This window comes from Suricata suricatta, chromosome 5, assembly GCF_006229205.1.
Source record: "Suricata suricatta isolate VVHF042 chromosome 5, meerkat_22Aug2017_6uvM2_HiC, whole genome shotgun sequence".
NCBI classification, from domain to species: Eukaryota; Metazoa; Chordata; class Mammalia; order Carnivora; family Herpestidae; genus Suricata; species Suricata suricatta.
The window spans coordinates 41,770,925-41,790,163 of record NC_043704.1 but is presented as its reverse complement, the minus strand read 5'-3'; the positions used below and the strand labels follow the sequence as shown (position 1 = coordinate 41,790,163).

The window sequence follows — 19,239 nt, the reverse complement described above, 5'->3', positions numbered from 1 at the left end:
TTTTTCAAATGTACGTTGCATGTCTGTGTTTATGTGTAAATGTACAAAAGCGTTATTTTAGAAGTATCTATAACTTTTATTGGAAAGATGCAACTGCTATTCACAATCACTCCTGAGGTGTTTGTTAATGAAATTATAATTGAATCCATTAATGATTAGAGTGAAGAGGTATCTATATGAAAATAAGCTTCAACACAAATACATTTAAACCATATAAAGTTAGAGGCAAGTATTAAAATGGAGTACTTTATGTTATTAAAACTATCCACTCAAAATAGTTATGAGTCAATTTGTGTAAAATGCATCATTTATGATTTTATTTTGTGTTGCTTCTTTTTTTAATTCCAAAGAGGATTCTAAAATTGCCCATTTTACAAACTCAAAATTTTCACTTAGTGAGCTTGTTTAAAGTAACACACACTTTTATCCTGTTATCCCTATGTAGTCAAATAGGCTTTGTGACACATGATCAGCACGGCCAGGGGAAGACGGAGCTATTGAGGCTGCCGCCTCTGAAATTCAATAAATAAAAAGCTGGCCATGGTCTGTGAGTCTAAGTCTGGCACCTTTGAAATCATTACATTCCATTAAATACTCCTTCATTTATTTATTGCCTGCCTTTGATGTTGAAACCAGAAAATTGTCCCTTTTCATAGCAATATAATTTAGACTTGAGAACTTGCACATTCTTAGGCAGCATTCTTATTCATAGTTGTGAACTTGTAATTAACACGTAAGCAGAGACGGGTTACTGCGGTGGTTACCTGCTCCAACAACTTTGTCAATGGATATGCTGGTGGCGTCCAATTCCTTAGCAAACTCATGAACTGCTTGGGTAGGGTCTTCGTATGTGTGTGGGTCAACATAAGTCCTGAGACCTGGAAGTTTTACTGTTTAAGGGAAAGAAAAAAGCCATTATTGTGTCTGGATTTATAAAAACTTTACTGAGAAAATTTTATAACCAAATTATTAGTGAAAAAATATCCCTATTACATAAAGTGAACCAACTGTTAGCTTCTTCAGCAATTGGCAGAGAAGGTTAGAATAAGCACTGAACAATTTAGGAAACAAAATTCCCCCAATGAAACAAAAAGAGGAACCATGATGAACTTTCTCAGCAAAAAAACACCTGAAGGAAATTGGAAGTTCAAATAGGGGAATCTCAAGGAGAAGAGAGTTCAGAGCTGAGTAGACCCAGAAAGTATACCATTAACCCTAGTGTGAACACCATCATGCTATTACACATTTGTGATTCCATAAATAGTGCAGTAAACAAATATTTATGACAATATCACATCTGATAATAAATCAGTTTGTGAAATACTTTCAAAAGGTGGAACAGTGGCTAAAATTATAGATAAATTAATTTAAAAATATAGAGCAGCATGTTTTTTTTTCTGACACTATTCCTCTCTAAATTGTACTCACAATCAAAATTGTCCCTTTTAATTAAAGATCTACTTAAACCTGTGAGGCTATGTATATAAATATGGATCTTATATGAATATATTAATTATATCAATTTACTGAAATCTTACTGTGTAACTTTTCAGCATAGTTAAAGGCATTAGAAATTCTCTGTATTTTAATAATGGTGCCAAAAACCTAAATTCCAAACATAATTTTATAGACTATTAAATATGAACCTCCTTCATAATATGTATATGAGGAATATAAAAAATTTTTGTGATGTTCTATAATTAAATTAGCATGGATAAAAGATACAGGCGAATCATTTTGGATTTGATTTAATACTAATGAGGCTTCTATTATTTGGAAAAATAAATTATATTAGAAATAATTTAGAATGTTCAATAAACTAAAGGTCTCTACAGTAAAACTAATGCCCCAGGTGGGGCTTGAACTCATGACCCAGAGAGATGGAGTGTCACCTGTTCTACCAACTGAGTCAGTCAGGCACCCCTAAAACTAAAGTTTTATAAAAGGGAGCTTAGGATCTATTAAAGTACATAAATATGCTCTAATACTAAAGGATATTGCATATGTACTTATATGATGGATTTTTGTTTTTAATTTTGTTAATTTTTAAAAAAATTGTTAAAATATTGGTAACATCGTTTTAGCAAAGTGCAAGGATGCCTAATGGTGATATTTTTCCATCTATGACACTACATTATTGAAGGATATTTTTTATCTTAAAGTAACAAATGAAATCAGGTGTTATCTTTTACAGTATCCCTTTCTAATGAAAGCATCTTGCAAGTGAACATTCAGTGATGACCAACGAGGTCTCTGACTCAGTTTTGTAGTGTGGATGAAATGGGTGTAGAGACTGATGACAGCAATTATTCTGGAGAAGCTTCAGCACAATGGACTGAAATGGCCAACGGGTCTAGCATTTCATAGTTTGGGCTGAGAAATGATCAGTTCATTGACCTACAGGGCATTCACATGAATGCCCTGGTTACACCACATAATAAGTTATGTTCCTGCAAAGTATCCATGAAGGTTTCACAGAGAAAATAGAGGCATAAGAATAAAAAAAATAATGGTGGTTGGGAAGTAAAAATCCAATTTTCCTCAGTTACTTCTCCAGATGATTTTTGAGACTCTAGAAAGAAATGGGAGGGTCAGGAAGCAAAGGGAGAAGAGAGGCTAAAGCCCCCCTACCCCACTAACACTACAATACAGCTGCCTTTCCATCCTGAGGTCAAGTGCAGATCATTGGAGAAGATACCAATTCTAGAGTTACATCCGCAGAAATGGGGAAATGACAAGTCTTTTGCCCTTGCTTTGGGGAAACTGTGAAGCTTTGGAAGTAAGTACTCTTGAAGGTTTTCTATTCTGAACAGCTCAGCAAAAAGAATTAGCTAGGTGTCAGAGAAAGAAAACTCTTGAATACTTGTTATTCAAGCGCCAGGCACGAGGGTCTACTCTGGGGTTCATGCCCAATAAATGATAGAGATCATTGACATTCTATGTATTTTCATGTTTAGAACGTTTATTCACAATTATCAATATGATTGAGGATTTTGGAGACAGAATTTGGGCCAGAAATGTTCATTCCTTTAGAGCTCCCAGATCAGTTGGCAAGCATCTGTCATTATTGTAAACATTATTGCTTCCTATTAAAACAAAGGGCAGAGTCTTTCTTTAGTACAGTGGTCTATTATAATTTATTATGACACTAAAACTATTTCTAATATTATCAGTACTAAGACACTTTACTCTTAAAACAAGCAAATAGCCTAAGGAAAACTATCATACTTTTCTTCTTGCTTAGGAGTAAGGAAAACAGTAGAAGTAACTGCAGACTTACTAAAATATGCTAGGAAATAAAGTTCTGTCAGACTCTTTTTGTATAATAAGTTGTTACATTTGAATAGAAGCTCACATCAAAGGGAGGCTGGGATACATGGTCGTCCGGATTTGATTTCTCTCTAGTAATCGGACAGTAAAGGAGCAGTAAGATAAGGACATTTAGTATTCCTCTTCAAGGAAAAAAAAAACTCTTTTAAAAAATAAGGTCAAACTTGGGGCGGCTGGTTGGGTCAGTCAGTTCAGGGTCTAACTGGGGCTCAGGTCATGATCTCATGGTTCGTGGGTTCAGGCCCTGTGCTGACAGCTTTGGATTCTGTATCTCCCTTTTTCGCCCCTCCCCCTCTCACACTCTGTCTCTGGCTCTCGCTCTCTCAACAATAAACATTAAAAAAACTTTTTTAGGTAAGGTAAAAACTTTTTTTTCAAAAACAATGAAAAATTTACTTGTAAACAATTACAAATGTGTTACCTTTTGGAACTTCAGGAAATCCATTTGGAAGCAATTTATTAGCATCAGAATTTACAAAGACCGTTATAAAATGAGTTGTCAGACACAACGTCTCTAACGTTTTAAATAAGCACTGGCTTGACGCAGCCTTGAAATTGTACTTTTTTACAGTGACCCTTCTGTACTGCCAGGCCTAGGGAGTGTATGTATTACTAATAATCGAATCATTCAATCGCCATCCCCAACTAAAATCAATCAAATTCAGTGCTATTTAATAAAAATCATGTAGACTTCTTTTCTATCCACATGAAATTTGGGAAACAATACAAATATAAATACACACATCCCCAAGTAAATTGGCCTGTTCACTGTGGGAGCTTCGGCTGCTGACTTTTAACTGCTGACCCCAGAGGGTCCGGGAATCAGGTGATGCAGGATACAAGGCACGTAATCCCTTCACACCAATAATTAAGGGCAACACACAGAGTAACTGGGCTGTGTCAAGAAAACCAGATAATAAACACATGCACACGTGTTAAGCTGTACTACTTTACAGCTCGTTCTGCGCAAACACAATAATTTACATTTCCATTTTACCAGCATGAGTTGCCCTAAGGATAGCAAAATATAAAAAGGCTGAGCCAGAGAGGGCAAGGGGACAGGATCTTAGGAGGTGAAACACATTTCTTTCCTTTTGAAGCAATATTATAAGCTTTGTAACAAGACTGGAGGGAATAGTTCATAGCTAGAGCTTTTTAAAGTAATACCAAATAAATGGTCTGAAATAAGCCAGCTGTAGCATTAAGACACAGAAAGTTTATGACATGCATATAAGTTACTTTATGCCCTTAGAGCTAGGATAAAATGCATTTCTTTTTTGTTTGTCTATCATAAAGACATTGCGCACTTGAAGAAAATTAAAGTTTCAACCAACTCCAGCAGAAAAACCAACAGCTAAAACAGATTGGACTGATGGAGGAAGATGCTCACCATTGGGACACAGAAATTTATCATTGGTCCAAATTCATGAGATTTATAATTCCAATATTAAAAAACCCAAATCAGTATGGTTTTACTCTAAAGACAATATTTACATGGACCGTCCAACTCAAATTAAGAACAATTTAATCCACAGCAAAGTAACTGCTCTAATTTATGCACGGCAGCTGTGACCCAGTGTTTTCTGGGGGACCATGAAAAAAGCTACACAAGACTCCTGCAATTCATTCATTCTCTTAAACTTCTGAGGTGGCACCTAACTCATCTAAAAGTATGTTTTCCATGGGGAGCGTAGCACTTTGGCTTTTGTGAATTATTCCGCGATGACTTCAATGAAAAGGATAAAACAAACAATGTTCTTTGTAAACTCTGTCACTGTGTCCAGCTCACAGGAGTTTACATTTTGGAAGACACTCTCTATTTCCTTTTTGCAAGCTACTGTGTGTCTCCAGGATGTTATCAACAGGTCATCAAACTGTTACTTGAGTTATAAGAAGAGCTACAGTTTTTAGATGCAAAACCAATGATGGATATAAAGTATCATGCCAAACTGAAAATAATTTTACAAGGCAATAGTGAATCAAAGAAAGTGATGCTTGCAAGACTACTTCAGTCATATTGAGGTGATTTGAGAGCACGAAAGTATGAGTTTAGTCTGCACTAATTTCCATAAGAACATGCTATTTCCTTTGAATCCACTGATTAGTAATTGCCACATGGTTTGGAAAAATCAAAATGCCTGGCATGATTTGTGTTGCCAGAAAAAGAAAAAAAGAGTCCTCCTATTAGGTATAAACACTTTGTTTCCCAAAAGAGTATTTCCTTTAGAAAATACTAAAAGGAGATTAAATTGATTGGTATTAAAATATGAGGGAAAAGTGCTGGCTTTCCTACCAGTTAGATATCGTCTAACTCCAAAATAAACAGTTTATTTTAAAGGCTCTCTCCTGGTTGGTTGACAAAATAGACTAAGGCATTTCACATAAACAGAGGCTGTTTATATTTATTTGGGAGTTCAGAAAGGGAAAAGGTTCTTATTTAGATTTTAGCAAATGACGAGAAATAAGGAAATGGAAGATACGCTTTGCCTTTCAGCTACGCAGAACTGACTATATAGTACCTTCTCCCCATTCTGTGCATTATTTGGCTATAAACCACAGATTACCCTTCACTTTAGCTTAAGGATGCTGAAATGTGACCACGTAAAAACTACTTCATGCAAAGCCATGGATTTCCTTCCCCATTTTAAATTAATTTAATCTGCTCAAGTTTTTCATAAAACTCCTTTTGCATTCTGTTCTTTGTGGGGAAGTTATCCAACTATATATCAATAACTGCTAAAACTAAAACGGTAAACCAAAGCACCAAAACGGCTTAGGAACTTACAGTGTCCATTCCCAAAATGAAGTCTTTTTTCATCTGCACCATGTTTTGACTTGTTATAGCCACAGAACCTGGAGGGAAGTCAGGGGAAGAGAACACAGAAAGAAAATATATGAAAGCAATTATCTATGCTTGGAATGTGCAAAGCACAAAAAAATAAAGCATTTTCCTCAAACAATTAAATGCTTTAGTGAAAGTTTAATGACTTCATATTTTCTAAATCCTTTATAGAAAGCCTCTTTCTCCTGGGACTCTGGAAAGCTGCCTAATGAGGAGATATGCAGAGTTGCTTCCCCACTGTGCAGACCCCTTCAGTTCAGTTTTTATAATGGCCTTAGAAAGTGTTTATAGTATTTTTTTTAACAACTGCTGTTAGAATGAATGCAGGGTAAAGTCTCCATTGTTAGTGATTAGTGCGGTGCTGCCTTACCAGTGTTCGGGGTGAGAAAGTGGCAGGGAAATCTGGGGTGAATTTCAAGAGTGAGAGAACAATTGAAAAAGAGTAAAAACCTCAAATGAGGTCAAAAGGAAGAAGAGAAGTGATATAAGGTTGAAAAGTGGGGCAGGCATTAAGGGGATAAAAAGGAAAATCAAAACTAAAGATGGAGAAACAAAAGAAAGGGAAGGGAAAAGAGAACAGACATAAGTGGCCATTCTTGTTAAAATACTTCATTGACCACACTCTTCAGATTTTAGCCGCAATTAAGGGGAGTGAGCAGAGCAATAATGAAGTCGGTGGTAAAAGAGGCCACAAACTCACCTCCCTATCAAGACGTAGGTGACCACTGTGAGGAGAATAATGGCCACTGCGGCTGAAATGGCAATCATCACCACATGGCTATTTTCACCTGAGATGGAGAAAGCTGGGAGGTTGAAGAGAAAAAATAAGAAACGACCAGGCATTAGCACACCATAACTAACAAACATCCGCATGATAAACTCAGTCCTAGTTATTCTGCTTTTACCAAAAATATGGCTTACTGCTTCATACAATGTCAACAGAATTCCCCACTTTAGTGTAAAAATAGACATTTCCTATAATGGTGCTTGGAATTTCTAATTAATAAGATAAGAGACTCTGTTCCAATGGCATCAATCAAACACTACTTGAGTGCCTAGTCTGTGAAATACCCTGGACTGGTTTTCTGTAGCCTCGCTGCAAAGAAACTCATTGGATCAAGCAGAAGTTATCAGAGGAACACAGAGACAAGGTCAGATTTCCCTGAATGAAATTATAAAAGCTTTCTAAAATTTTTTTAGTGTTTATTTATTTTTGAGAGAGAGAGAAGACAAAGTGTGAGCGGGGGAGGGGCAGAGAGAGGGAGACACAGAATCTGAAGCAGGCTTCAGGCTCAGAGCCCAACATGGGGCTCAAACTCACGAATAAGGAGATCAGACCTGAACTAAAGTTGGATGCTTAACTGACTGGGCCACCCAGGTGCCCTGAGAACTTTCTAATCAAGCTTGTTTAGTTTCCAATATCTAAAGTTATTTAAATGTTTTATTTTAGCACATACCCCCAACAAATTGTTCTCCCTGTTTCCTACTAAGAGCCCATCACTCACTTACTGACCTAGACAAGGTGTTGGTAAAAATGGTCCAGGAGTCAAACCTGGCCTGCCACCAGTTTTTGTATAGCTCAGGAGCTTAGAATGGTTTCACATTTGTTTAATGATTGTAAAAAGTCAAAAGAAGATTTTTGAAATGTAAAAAGTATGTAAAATTAAAAATTTGGTGTCCATAAGTGAAGTTGTATTGGATCATAGCCACATTCATTCATGTATTATCTACGGCTGCTTTTATGCTCCAATAGCCAAGTTGAGGAGGAGCAACAGAGACCGTTTGCACACACAGCCTAAAATATTACCTAGCTCTTTATGGAAAAAGTTTACTGACTCTTGAGCTAGACCAATGCTTCTCTACCTTCAATGATCATTCAAACATTTGGGGACCTTTTGGAAAAGAAGTTCTGATTCGGTCAGAGGGGGGACTGAGACTGTGCTTTTCTTGTCTTTTTTTCGTTTATTTTAGAGAGGTGGTGGGGAGAGGGCCAGAGGGAAGGAGGAAGAGAGAGAGTGAAAGAGAACCTCAAGCAGGCCCCACACTCAACATGGAGCCAGTGTGGGGCTCGAGGTAAGGTTCAATCTCAAGACGCTGGGATGATGACCTAAGCCAAAATCAAGAGTTGACACTGAGGCCACCCTGGTGTCCTGAGACTGTGCTTTTCTTATAAGCTTCCAGTGATACTAATGCTGCCTGATTCCAGACCACATTTTGAGGAGCAATATAGACAACAAACATGAAGTCATCTTGTCTTCTCCCTCTCCTCATCATTCACTGTCCAATCAATCACCGAACTGTTTTAAGTGTTTTAGTTCAGGTCTTCCTTTCTCTTCTGGATTACAATTAGAAAGTCCTAATTGGTCTTTATTTGCATGCCTCTCCTATCTTTTATCTGGCCAGAAGAGTATTCCTTCTAAACCATGCATTTGACCATGGAATTGTCATGCATAAAAGTTTTGCAGGGCTCTCCATCACTTTTAAGATAAAATACAAATTCTGTAGCAGAGCAGGTTAAAGCTTGCATCCCCAGCCTCATTTCTAACAATCTCCACCAGCATCCTAATCTCTAGACTTACTAAAATAGACACAGCTCCTGGAACACCGGCCTTCACATGCCCATATTTTAACGTATATTGCCTGATTGAACGAATGAATGAACTATGTATCTAAAGAGCTTAGAGGAGAGAGTTGGATTATTTGAATACTATCATCTCTCCAGAAGCCATTATCAAATAAATGTTCAGTCTGATCAAAATCTAAGTTTGGAAGGTTTTCTTGAAAATAATGCAGTTTTAGGAAGAGCTATATGATACAAATAAAGAGACAGATGGGCTATAAGGTTTCTAAGCATCTGAAAATAAGAGTTCGGAATGTGGAAGGATGGCACCCTCATAATATAAACTGCTGCAGGCTCTTTATTCTTTACCACCAGCAAACTGTTGTTTACACCGCTGTGGCAGGCATGGGAGCGCCTGCTCGGATCTCCTGCTGCCAAGTCTGCAGGGGCAGACAGCCTCCGGCTGCTGTATCTTCGGGACCCACTGCAGCCTTCAAGCACGGGCCACCCTCCCCTTGATGACTAAGTGTCACAAGGGGACTGGAGCTAGGCCCTCCCTGCTCACTCTGGGGCTCCCCCTGGCTTGCGACACCCACAGATCTGTGCTGCTGAGTCCCCTCCTCCAGTTTTCTCTTTCCCTCCACCTCTTCACAGACCTCTGACCTGCATCCCAGCACTAGGGCTGCTTGACCACTTCTGTTCTTCCTGCCTTTCTTTGACATTTTCCCCCTATAAAGCTCATGTAATTCCATCTTAACATCTCTCTCCCAGAACAACTGGACGGATACATACTTATCTACTGGAGATAGACCTGTGATTAGTTTTTGCAAAATAACTTAACTTAGTGATTCAATAATGCTCCATACACCTATAATAATAACTCTCTCATGTTTTCCATGTTATACACACATTATAATGACTTCTGAAGAGCAGCAAATTCTGCGTTCTTTGTGACATTTAGCCAGTTGATGAGATAAAGGTCAATGAAACTGGGAGAGGAAACATGATAGAAGGAAGAAGAATGTGCTATTTTTGTGTGTGTCACAGATGGGATTAAATTAAGACATCTCTGCAATGTCCTTTAGCTCTATATCTATGAATCTTGGAGTCTGAGGCAAATGATCAAATGGATCTTTTCTTAGTGAAATTAGCAAACATTTTTAATGAATGATTTTGAATAAATGCATTATTGAGTTGCCTAAAACCTTTATGTGGAGCACTTTTAAAAATGGCTATTACATGTCTTAGAAACTCATTTTGAATATGTTTTCTCACAAGCAAACTGCTTCCACTGTTTCTACCCACTTCCCATTTTAGAACATCCTGCACTTACAGTAGACTTTCCCTCCCTGAGGCAGAATGGTTTAGGAGCTCATTGTCATGAACCAGAATGCTTGGATTTGCACTTCTTTTTTGTGTGACATAAGGTCACTGTTGCGATAATTAAATGGGTTAATACAAGCAAAACACTAAAAACAGTTCCAAGCACTTGGTAAATGCTTAATAAATATTATATATTTTTATTATTTTATTTCCCCAGTAAAAATCTGGCAAAAAAGTGCTTTGGATTCAGTTTCTGCCTGAGGAGGGTTTGCAGACGGTTGACCTGTCTGCTTTCCCAAGCATGTCACAGTTTCATTGTTTGTACTTCTTGCGTTGGAGATGCTATCTTGACTCTAGAGAAGCCTCTTTACTCCTATAAAATCTACAATTTCTGCATAATATCTTTTTTTTTAATGTACAACCGCAGCACTGGATTAGTACTCTGAAATGTGGAGATTCCTGCTTCATGGACTTCACTTCCCAGTTATGCAATCTGAGAAAAATCACATAAACTGTGTCCCAAACCAGAATAACTTACAGAACAGGATCAAATAAAAATGCTTATGAAAGTGCTTAAAGGGGCGCCTGGGTGGCTCAGTTGGTAGACTGTCTAACTCTTGATTTTAGCTCAGGTCATGATATCAGGGTTCCTGTCAGTGCAAGCCTGCTTGGGATTCTCTCTCTCTCTCTCTCTCTCTCTCTCTCTCTCTCTCTCTCCCTCTCTCTCCACAATCCTGCTCACTCCCTCTTTCAAAATAAACAAATAAACTTAAAAAAAAAAAGAAAATGCTTATTATCATATAAACACATGGGTTCTCAAATCAGACCCATCATTTACCAATTGTGTGGCTTTGGAAAGGTTACTTAAATCTCTCAATGCCTCAGTGTCGTCATCTGTAAAGTGGAGATAATAATAATTATAAAAAATAAGACATGTGGGGGTGCCTAGGTGGCTCACTTGGTTAAGCATCCGACTTTAGCTCAGGTCATGATCTCATGGTTCATGAGTTCAAGTTCATGATGTGCTGACAGCTCAAAGCCCGGAGCCCGCTTCAGATTCTGTGTCTCCCTCTCTCTCTGATCCTTCTCTGCTTGCTCTCTCTCCCTCTCTCAAAAATAAATAAACATTAAAAAAAGACATTTTAACCAAGTTCAAAAAATATTATCTAAACTTCAGGTAAAAACACACTTTGCTCTACTAAGAAATATCTAGATGTCTTATGAAAGATAACTTTTCAAATAATTTTTAAAAATAAAACTAGAAAAAAGTAGAACAGAAAAATGTTAAAGAAATATAAACATCATTTTTAAATTTTAATTTTTTTAAGTTTTGAATTAAAATAGTTTATAATATCAATATATAACAAGACTCTTAAGTTCTTAGAACAAATTTTTATGAATATGTCATCTGATTAAAAAAACAGAGAGTTAATTTTTGTCTTTTTTTTCCCCCTGAGACAAAAGATATCTTTTCTTCTCATCCATATTTAAAGTCTGGAAGAACTCTATGGTGAAAAAGAGTAAACTGGGTTTTTAAAATATCAAACTGCACCACTCCAAGATTTTTATAAATGAGGAATGGGATGTTAAAAAGCTCATCTTTTCCTTTTTATTCTCTTTTCATCTGCTCTATCCATCAGCGGAAATATTGCAAGTATAAAATTTATTTGCCAAAACCCCCAAACCTTGTAGTTTTTAAATGGAATATTTCTTAAACCTTAGACACTGAAGGCTCATTAGCGGTTAGTGCAAAATGCCGCCACAGCATTATCTGTAGTAAATCTGGAATCACATTAGTATATTGAGATTTGTTGTTCTCTTTGAAAATTTACATATCAGCTAGAGTTAAGTGCTGATTAAAAACATAAAATATGTTTATCTAATGGTGATCTGACCCTGCTGCCCCTCAATACGCCTCATTCCCACCACAGGATATCATGAACATGTGTTTTTTCCTTGCTGGGATTTGTGATCTGTCTTGGTAAAGCAAATGTAGTTTTTGTTGTTCCTAACTTAAATAACCATTTAAAAGTTTGAAAGAAATTCAATTTGTAATCATTTTATAACAGGAAACTTTTGCGGGGCATCTGGCAGGCTCAGTGGTGGAGCACGCGACTCTTGATCTCGGGGCTGTGATTCTGAGCCCCACTTTGGGTGTAGAGATTACTTAAAAATAAAGTCTTTAAAAAAAAAAGGAAACTTTCCGGCATTAGTTCAATGTTACAAAAAAGTTGAGAACTACTAATGCTAAAATGCAATTAAACTTTGTTATGACGTCATCTAAAATTTTAAATTTGTTTTAAACCTGTTCAAGATGCACTTTCATGGTATTTTATAACATTCGATTTCTAATGTTCTCAGAGAGCCATTTCTTCTTGGAGGCCCAGAGGGAAGACTGCCTGTGTCGTCCTGCATGGCGTGGAAGGGCCCTGCCTCCTGTCCCCTGTGCGGCGTTTAGTCATGGTAGAGAGCGTGGCCCCTGCATGAAGCCTGTGGTGGGTCCTGAAGGTGCGGCAGCTGGAGGCTGTCTGCCCACCGCTGACTTGGTGGCAGGGACATCTGAGCAGGCGCTCCAAGACTGCCACAGAGGTGAAAACATGTGTATCAGTCACAGGGTGTATCCGTCACAGGAGGATTAGCAGAGGTATTGAAATGTAGGTCAGTGTTTTTGAGGATGACAGCTCTCCTTTGAGTTAGAATTACCGCGCTTCAGTGTGAGCTGATAATTTCTAAGAACACTCAATTCTCAATACCTTGCAGAAGGTACAGCTAGTTATGGTAGGCGGCATTTCCAATCATCTGACAAAAGGGGTGCCATAAAATAGCATAATTATTTGATAGTGTAGCTATTATATTAAACTGTTTTTATAATTTGTGTTTATCTTTAATGTTTATATATATATATATATATATATATATAGAGAGAGAGAGAGAGAGAGAGAGAGAGAGAGAGAGACAGACAGACAGACAGACAGAGCATGGGGTGGGGGGATGAGAGAGAGAGAGAGGGAGAGACAAAATCTGAAAGAGGCTTCAGGCTCTGGGCTGTCAGCACAGAGCTCAACACGGGGCTTGAACTTGGAATGAGGAGATCGTGACCTAGGCCAGAATTGGCTGCTTAACCAAATGAGCCACCCAGGCGCCCCTTTAATGTTTCTGATAGGTATGGGTTGTGCACATAATAAAAATATTACTGTACCAAAACCAATATGCTTTTAGATCATGAACAAAATATTTAGATAGGAAATATTCATGCCAGGAGAAATGTCAAATTAAAACAGTCAAAAGAGATTACTGGGTCTCATTTCAGTACCTTGCTGGTCATTGTCAGACCCTCCCTGGATGATCTGTTTCTTTTTTTTAACTTTTAATTTTTTTACATTTACTTATTTTTGAGAGACAGGGCTTGAACAGGGGAGGGGCAGAGAGAGAAAGAGACACAGAAGCTGAAGCAGGCTCTGGGCTCTGAGCTAGCAGTCAGCACAGAGCCCAATAAAAGGCTCCCACCCATTAACCGTGAAATCATGACCTGAGCCAAAGTGGGACACTCAACTGACTGAGCCACCCAGGCGCCCCTTGGATGATCAATTTCTAAAGGGAATTCATCTTTGATTGTCTTCCTAGAATATTTTACAACTGTGAATTTAAGTTGCATGAAACTGAGTGATGAATACAATTGTTCCCATTACAATTAAAACAGAACATTCACTAGAGATAGAACTGGTTTATGTAGAGTAGAAAAGATGATTCCTATCATTACATTTATTGTCTTATACAATATTAATCTGTCTGGGACAAATTAATAAATTTAAGTATGCCTGATTGCCTATAATATACACACACAAATATGTATTTATATGTGTATATTATCTGTTCTTCAAATTTTCCTTTAACAGTTTAATTAAAAAAACAAACCAGTTTAATCTTTTGTAGGATACAATAAACAGAAATAAATATATAATAGTCTCCTCATTAATTATTACACTAAATAAAATCCTTAACTTAAACATGAACTTGGGTTCACTCTGTATTAGTACCATGGCCATGATATTTATTAGCTTTATGAAAATTATATTTTTGCAGAGGGCTTTTCTAATATGAAGCAAATGTATTTGAGGAAAAGAGAAATGTTAGTGGGAAAATGTTTGCCAATTTTAGACCAGTCTATGCCAAATTTGGTGTCAGACACACAACACTATCCAAATTGCTTGTGAATGTGAATGAGGTGATAAATCAGGTTTCAGAAAATCCTTAATCTCCAAGTGATACAAGATTGAATGTGTTAAGGATTAAAACAATATTAAAATCCTCATGGATCAGCAAGTTTCTTTTCATAGTTCACTGAATCATGCAATGAACCTGGAACATCTGGATGAACAGGTACGGGCAGTACGTTACCATATTAAATAGCATTTCTCAAAGCAATTTATGGGCAATAGAAGACCAGTGGCATTCCAGGCCTTGGAATATGTTTTATTCGTAGAAAAGGAAAAAACCCACCCAGATGCACACCCACACTTACATAAATCTACAGACCCAATGCTATATAAATTGTTAAATATTTCAAGCAATATACTTTCAATGCCTCTAAATGTGTAAACATTATCTACATTTAGATGGAGAGGACAATGAATTATCAGACACCTTTGCAACCGACCTCCCACTACACCTCACACCGAAATAATACATACAGTCCGGGCTAGTTTCAAATTCAAACTTGCGACTGTTGCTCCCGTATCCAGCTGCAGTTCGGGCTCGGATTTGGAATACATAAGTCGTGTCAGGCTTGAGGCTACTGATGGTCACATTCGTGCCTCTTGCCCTCAGAATGGTATAACTTGTCTCTTGCTCCTGCTTTGAGGTAAGAAAAATCATGTTAAAATCAAATCTTCATTAGGCTATCAGATGATAAAAATGTGAGCCACTCAAAACCAGTTTTTTTCAGATTTTAACACAGAGCATAGAAGACATAAAAGAGATGACAATTATTTCATTCTCTGAATATAATAGAGGCATTTTTGGTCTAAAAATATATACAGAATCTCCTAACTTGTTTAAAATGAGTTGTGCCCTGCAGAAAAAGCAGGAAAAGGTAGTTTTCATTCTTACAGGTTAGTGAATATGCAAGTGATATACTTTCTTCACTGCTGAGCCAGAATGAAAGCTTCAATCCAATTTCAAAAATAAACGTACAAAGAGGAAAATATCCCTTTGAATGAAACTTAATAGGGATGTCCTACTGATTCTCAGAAAATTATTTTATCAATTATAAAATGTTAAAATTTAAAAAGGCTCAGGTTTTATACATAGCACTACATTAATAACTTTCTCAGCATCAGTTATAGGTGCACTGTATTTAATCTAAGTCACTGTGGTCCAGAAGAGACAAATATCTTCAGATCAAAGTCTAGAGATATTTCTCCAAAGGATCTTCTCCAGGAGACTCACATTGTACATAAAGAGATTCACAGTGCATATTAACAGTAAAGTCTTTTGGTCACATGCCTTGTGTACAAAAATAGGATTTACACAGAATTATGTTTTTCCCCTAAGGCACATTAACATATACTGAGCGCTTTATAGGTAATCTAATTTTGAACAGTGGTGGAATGTCCCTGCACCTGAGCTGGGAATCAGAGTGGATTCCCTCAACCAAAATGGCAGAATATTACCAGAAAATGTACGTTACGGACACATGTTAGTTAGAGATGCTGGTTATGTATTAATTAGCATTTGAATTCATATATTAAATAATAAAAGGATCAAATACATTTATTTTACAGAAATAATTCATTTTTTATAAGATTGAGAAGATGCCTAGAACTTCACTCTGTTTATCATCATTAGTGAACTATACAGTCAAAAAAGCTAGACCTTGAAAAAAAAAGAAAGAAAGAAAGAAAAAAAGCTAGAGATTACAGAGCTTAAATTCTAGTGAAACATTCAAAACATTTCCAAGCATCAATATATATATATGAATAATTTTTAAATTTATGTATGTAAGATAAAAATAAGTATTTATATAAACATATATATTGAAGATAATATTGCAAGTAAGTTTGTATCAAATTTTAAAATATTTAGGGGTTAAAAACTAGATTCAGCCATTTTTTCCTGTACTGGTGAATATTGTTTAATATGAGGATGTGCATTGTGCTTTCTTGGTAGACTCTGACATAAGTTCAGAATTTTGTGTATGTTTGTCAAGATTTGAACATAGATTAATTGCATTTTTCAATTAGCTTTTAAGGTCTAAAGGTTGGGTGTTTCTTGGTTTTGCTATCTGGCATAATAGCAATTGAGGCATATCATTAACTTTTTTATTTTGCTGCATTGCCTATAAAACATGGATTCTTATATTTGCCCAATCTATCTTGTCACACTTCAAAAACATCATGATCAGATGACTATTTCACAGTGTTACAGTGGAGCACCAAAAGCTAGGAGATAACTTATTTATACTATGACTTTAGCACAATGAAGTTGATTCAGCCTCTCTTTTTCTTTTAATGAGAGAGACCTTCCTCTCCCTGCATGTGGCAGTATGGAAAAAACATGTCATCATACTTACTTATTAGTTATTCTCAATAAAGAGAATAACTACACAATGTAGATAAATGTTTATACATTGTGGTTTTTTGCACAGCTGTTCATACCACTGATTCTCCTGTCTCTAATAATCCACACTCATTTAGAGCAAGTCTTGTAATACAGAGAAACACACTAAGAGAGGAGTCATGGCTGCCTGGAATCAAAACAGAGGCCTGTCCGTTAGCAGTCAGCTTGTGAGCAATTCAAATAATGCCATTGACTCTGTTTTCTTATTTGTGGATGAACCTATTTGCCTACTTCCGTAGGATTATCAGACAGCTCAAAGTTAAATAATGTATGCAGATTAGTTCTATGAAGTGCTCTATCAATACACTATTTGTTCTAACTCACCTTAAAATACTTTGTAAACTGCACACAAATATGTTTTGCTCATGTTGGTAGCTGTAAAACTACCCAGCTCTGATAAGATTTGAATACATCTTGCTTTCAAACCTCAACATAATTTATAACTGAAGAAAAATAAGTGCCATTTAGAGTGATGAAATACTATATCCTAAATTCTACTTATAAATAATCATGTACCTATTTTTATAATTGTATTACTGAGCCACAATTTTATGATGTGGACCAAACTTATCCATCTATGCCCACCTTCTTACCTTGTACAATATCAAGAAAGCTTTTCATTGCCCATTCAGTAATACAATAGTTTTGTTATTAGTTCAATGTTCCTATTCGTTCTGAATGAAATTCATGTGAATGAGAAGGTCAGGAAACAATGCCTAGACAATAAACTAGGGACCAGCCCATCAACCGATGAAGGAATCACTGTGAAATATTTGGTAGAACAGGGTCTCAGTGTAGGACAAATGTCATTTCTAATCCCATAACTAGATGGCTTAAGTTTGGCACTGACATCTTTGCTGTGGCTTACTGCTATAAAATTGGGGATATTTGGCACAATGATTTCAAAACCCTACTCTACTTATAAATCAAAGGTATCAGAAGACCAGGGTTCCGAACAGAGCTCTACCATTTCTTGGCCATGCCACTGATTTCTTTGCAAGTGCACAACTCATAAGAAGGTAACCTCTTTCCCTACACAGCCCAATCCTTTAACATCATCTCTCTACCTTTTCATAGTATTTGACCTCGTAGTCCAATATGATCCCATTAGGGTGTTCAGGCTCCTGCCAGGATAAAGAGATGCTGTTTCTGGATGTTCGATCCTTCTTAATTGTCATGACAGGCGATGGAGCTGTAAAGAAAAAAATTGGAGGGGATAGTGGGAGGACACAAATCAATCCAACTGGGAAGGGTAGTGAAGAAGAGCAGGAGAAGGGAATGAGCAAATGTAGGCTATCATTGCTCTAATCTTTGGCAAGAAAGCACTGTCTCCATTTCAGAGGCTCTGGAGTATTAATCTGGCCCCATATCAAGTCTCAGCAGCTGGATTATAGCCTTGATACATACAGGCCTATGGAAAATGAGCTGAGATTTTCAGCTGCCGGTGGACTAGTGGCAAGTGAGCAGATGTTTTCAATCTGCTACTATAATGTAAGCAATGAAATATATTTGATATATTAAAAAAAGAACAAAACATCAGGGCTACCTATTTGTTATAATGTTGCAAAGTTATTAATGCCAGATTCTTCAGCTCATTGATAACATTTTCATATGCAACTCTTTAAGAGGACTGGAATCCATTATGCAGCAGGAGTCCCTTGGTATCTAAAGGTAATAATAATATTTAGTGTACTGTAAAATAGACAGGGTTTAGAACATATTATAGTAGGTCTTGGCTTTTGACAAAAATCTCTCATGAATAAAAATATCAGGATAATCTTCTGCTGTTACATTTTTATTCCTTAAAATATATATATATATATATATATATATATATATATATTTAATAGGAAATACCAAGGAACTGACTACTCTTGGTGTCACAAATCTCGGGATATATTTTGAGGAGTCTTATTGGGTGTTGACTCTATATTTGTTGTTTTGCTATGCATTGCCTAAAGCATAGAATATGAATAAAAATCATCTGTTTGTATCAGATATCATAGAGTCACCTTCATTCTAATGGAAGACTAAATATATGTTAAGTGATTTCCTCCTTTAAATCCTTCCACTAAAAAGAAAAATGCAGACTATCCCTCAGTGCACTTCTGGTTTCAAATCTCAGCTTGGTACACTGGCCAACTAAGATAGCTCACTGTGGGCTTCAGCAGCAGCTTGCCCTAATGGACTGCAGCAAAATAAACTGCAAACATGAAACAAACAAAAATCAAGAATTTTCAAGTACATTAACTGTTGAATTATTTTCACTGCTAATGGACCTATTTTCTTACAGATTTTTCTCAAATCAAGAATTATTAGAACACGGTATATTAGTATTCCTCTATAGCTGTCATTAGAAGTTTCATATTTGAGAATTTGATGTTACTGTGATTGTCACATCCTGACATTTGCATCTAACCTCTTAAATTGTTCCTGTCTATAAATGCCTTTCATTTGTATTCCTTACTTAAAATAAACCTTTTGTTAAGCTTGCCTGCTGAGACTGTATTAGAATGGGTAAATCTAAATGACAAATCGACTGCAATAAATTTCACATCTTCCTATT

The 19,239-nt window shown here is 36.6% G+C and overlaps 1 protein-coding gene across 2 annotated transcripts in view; it reads right to left on the bottom strand.

The window, feature by feature from the left end:
- EPHA3 (EPH receptor A3) overlaps positions 1–19,239 on the bottom strand; it is a 347,174-nt gene that overhangs the window by 57,236 nt on the left and 270,699 nt on the right. The window contains exons 6-10 of one of the 2 annotated variants that reach the window (XM_029939160.1): positions 17,741–17,865; positions 14,747–14,909; positions 6,873–6,975; positions 6,116–6,183; positions 765–890 (exon numbers count right to left, since the gene is read on the bottom strand). In XM_029939160.1, coding sequence (XP_029795020.1) covers positions 765–890; positions 6,116–6,183; positions 6,873–6,975; positions 14,747–14,909; positions 17,741–17,865 — 585 coding nt within the window. The remainder of the gene's footprint in view (positions 1–764; positions 891–6,115; positions 6,184–6,872; positions 6,976–14,746; positions 14,910–17,740; positions 17,866–19,239) is intronic. The other variant, XM_029939161.1, reaches the window with a different exon arrangement.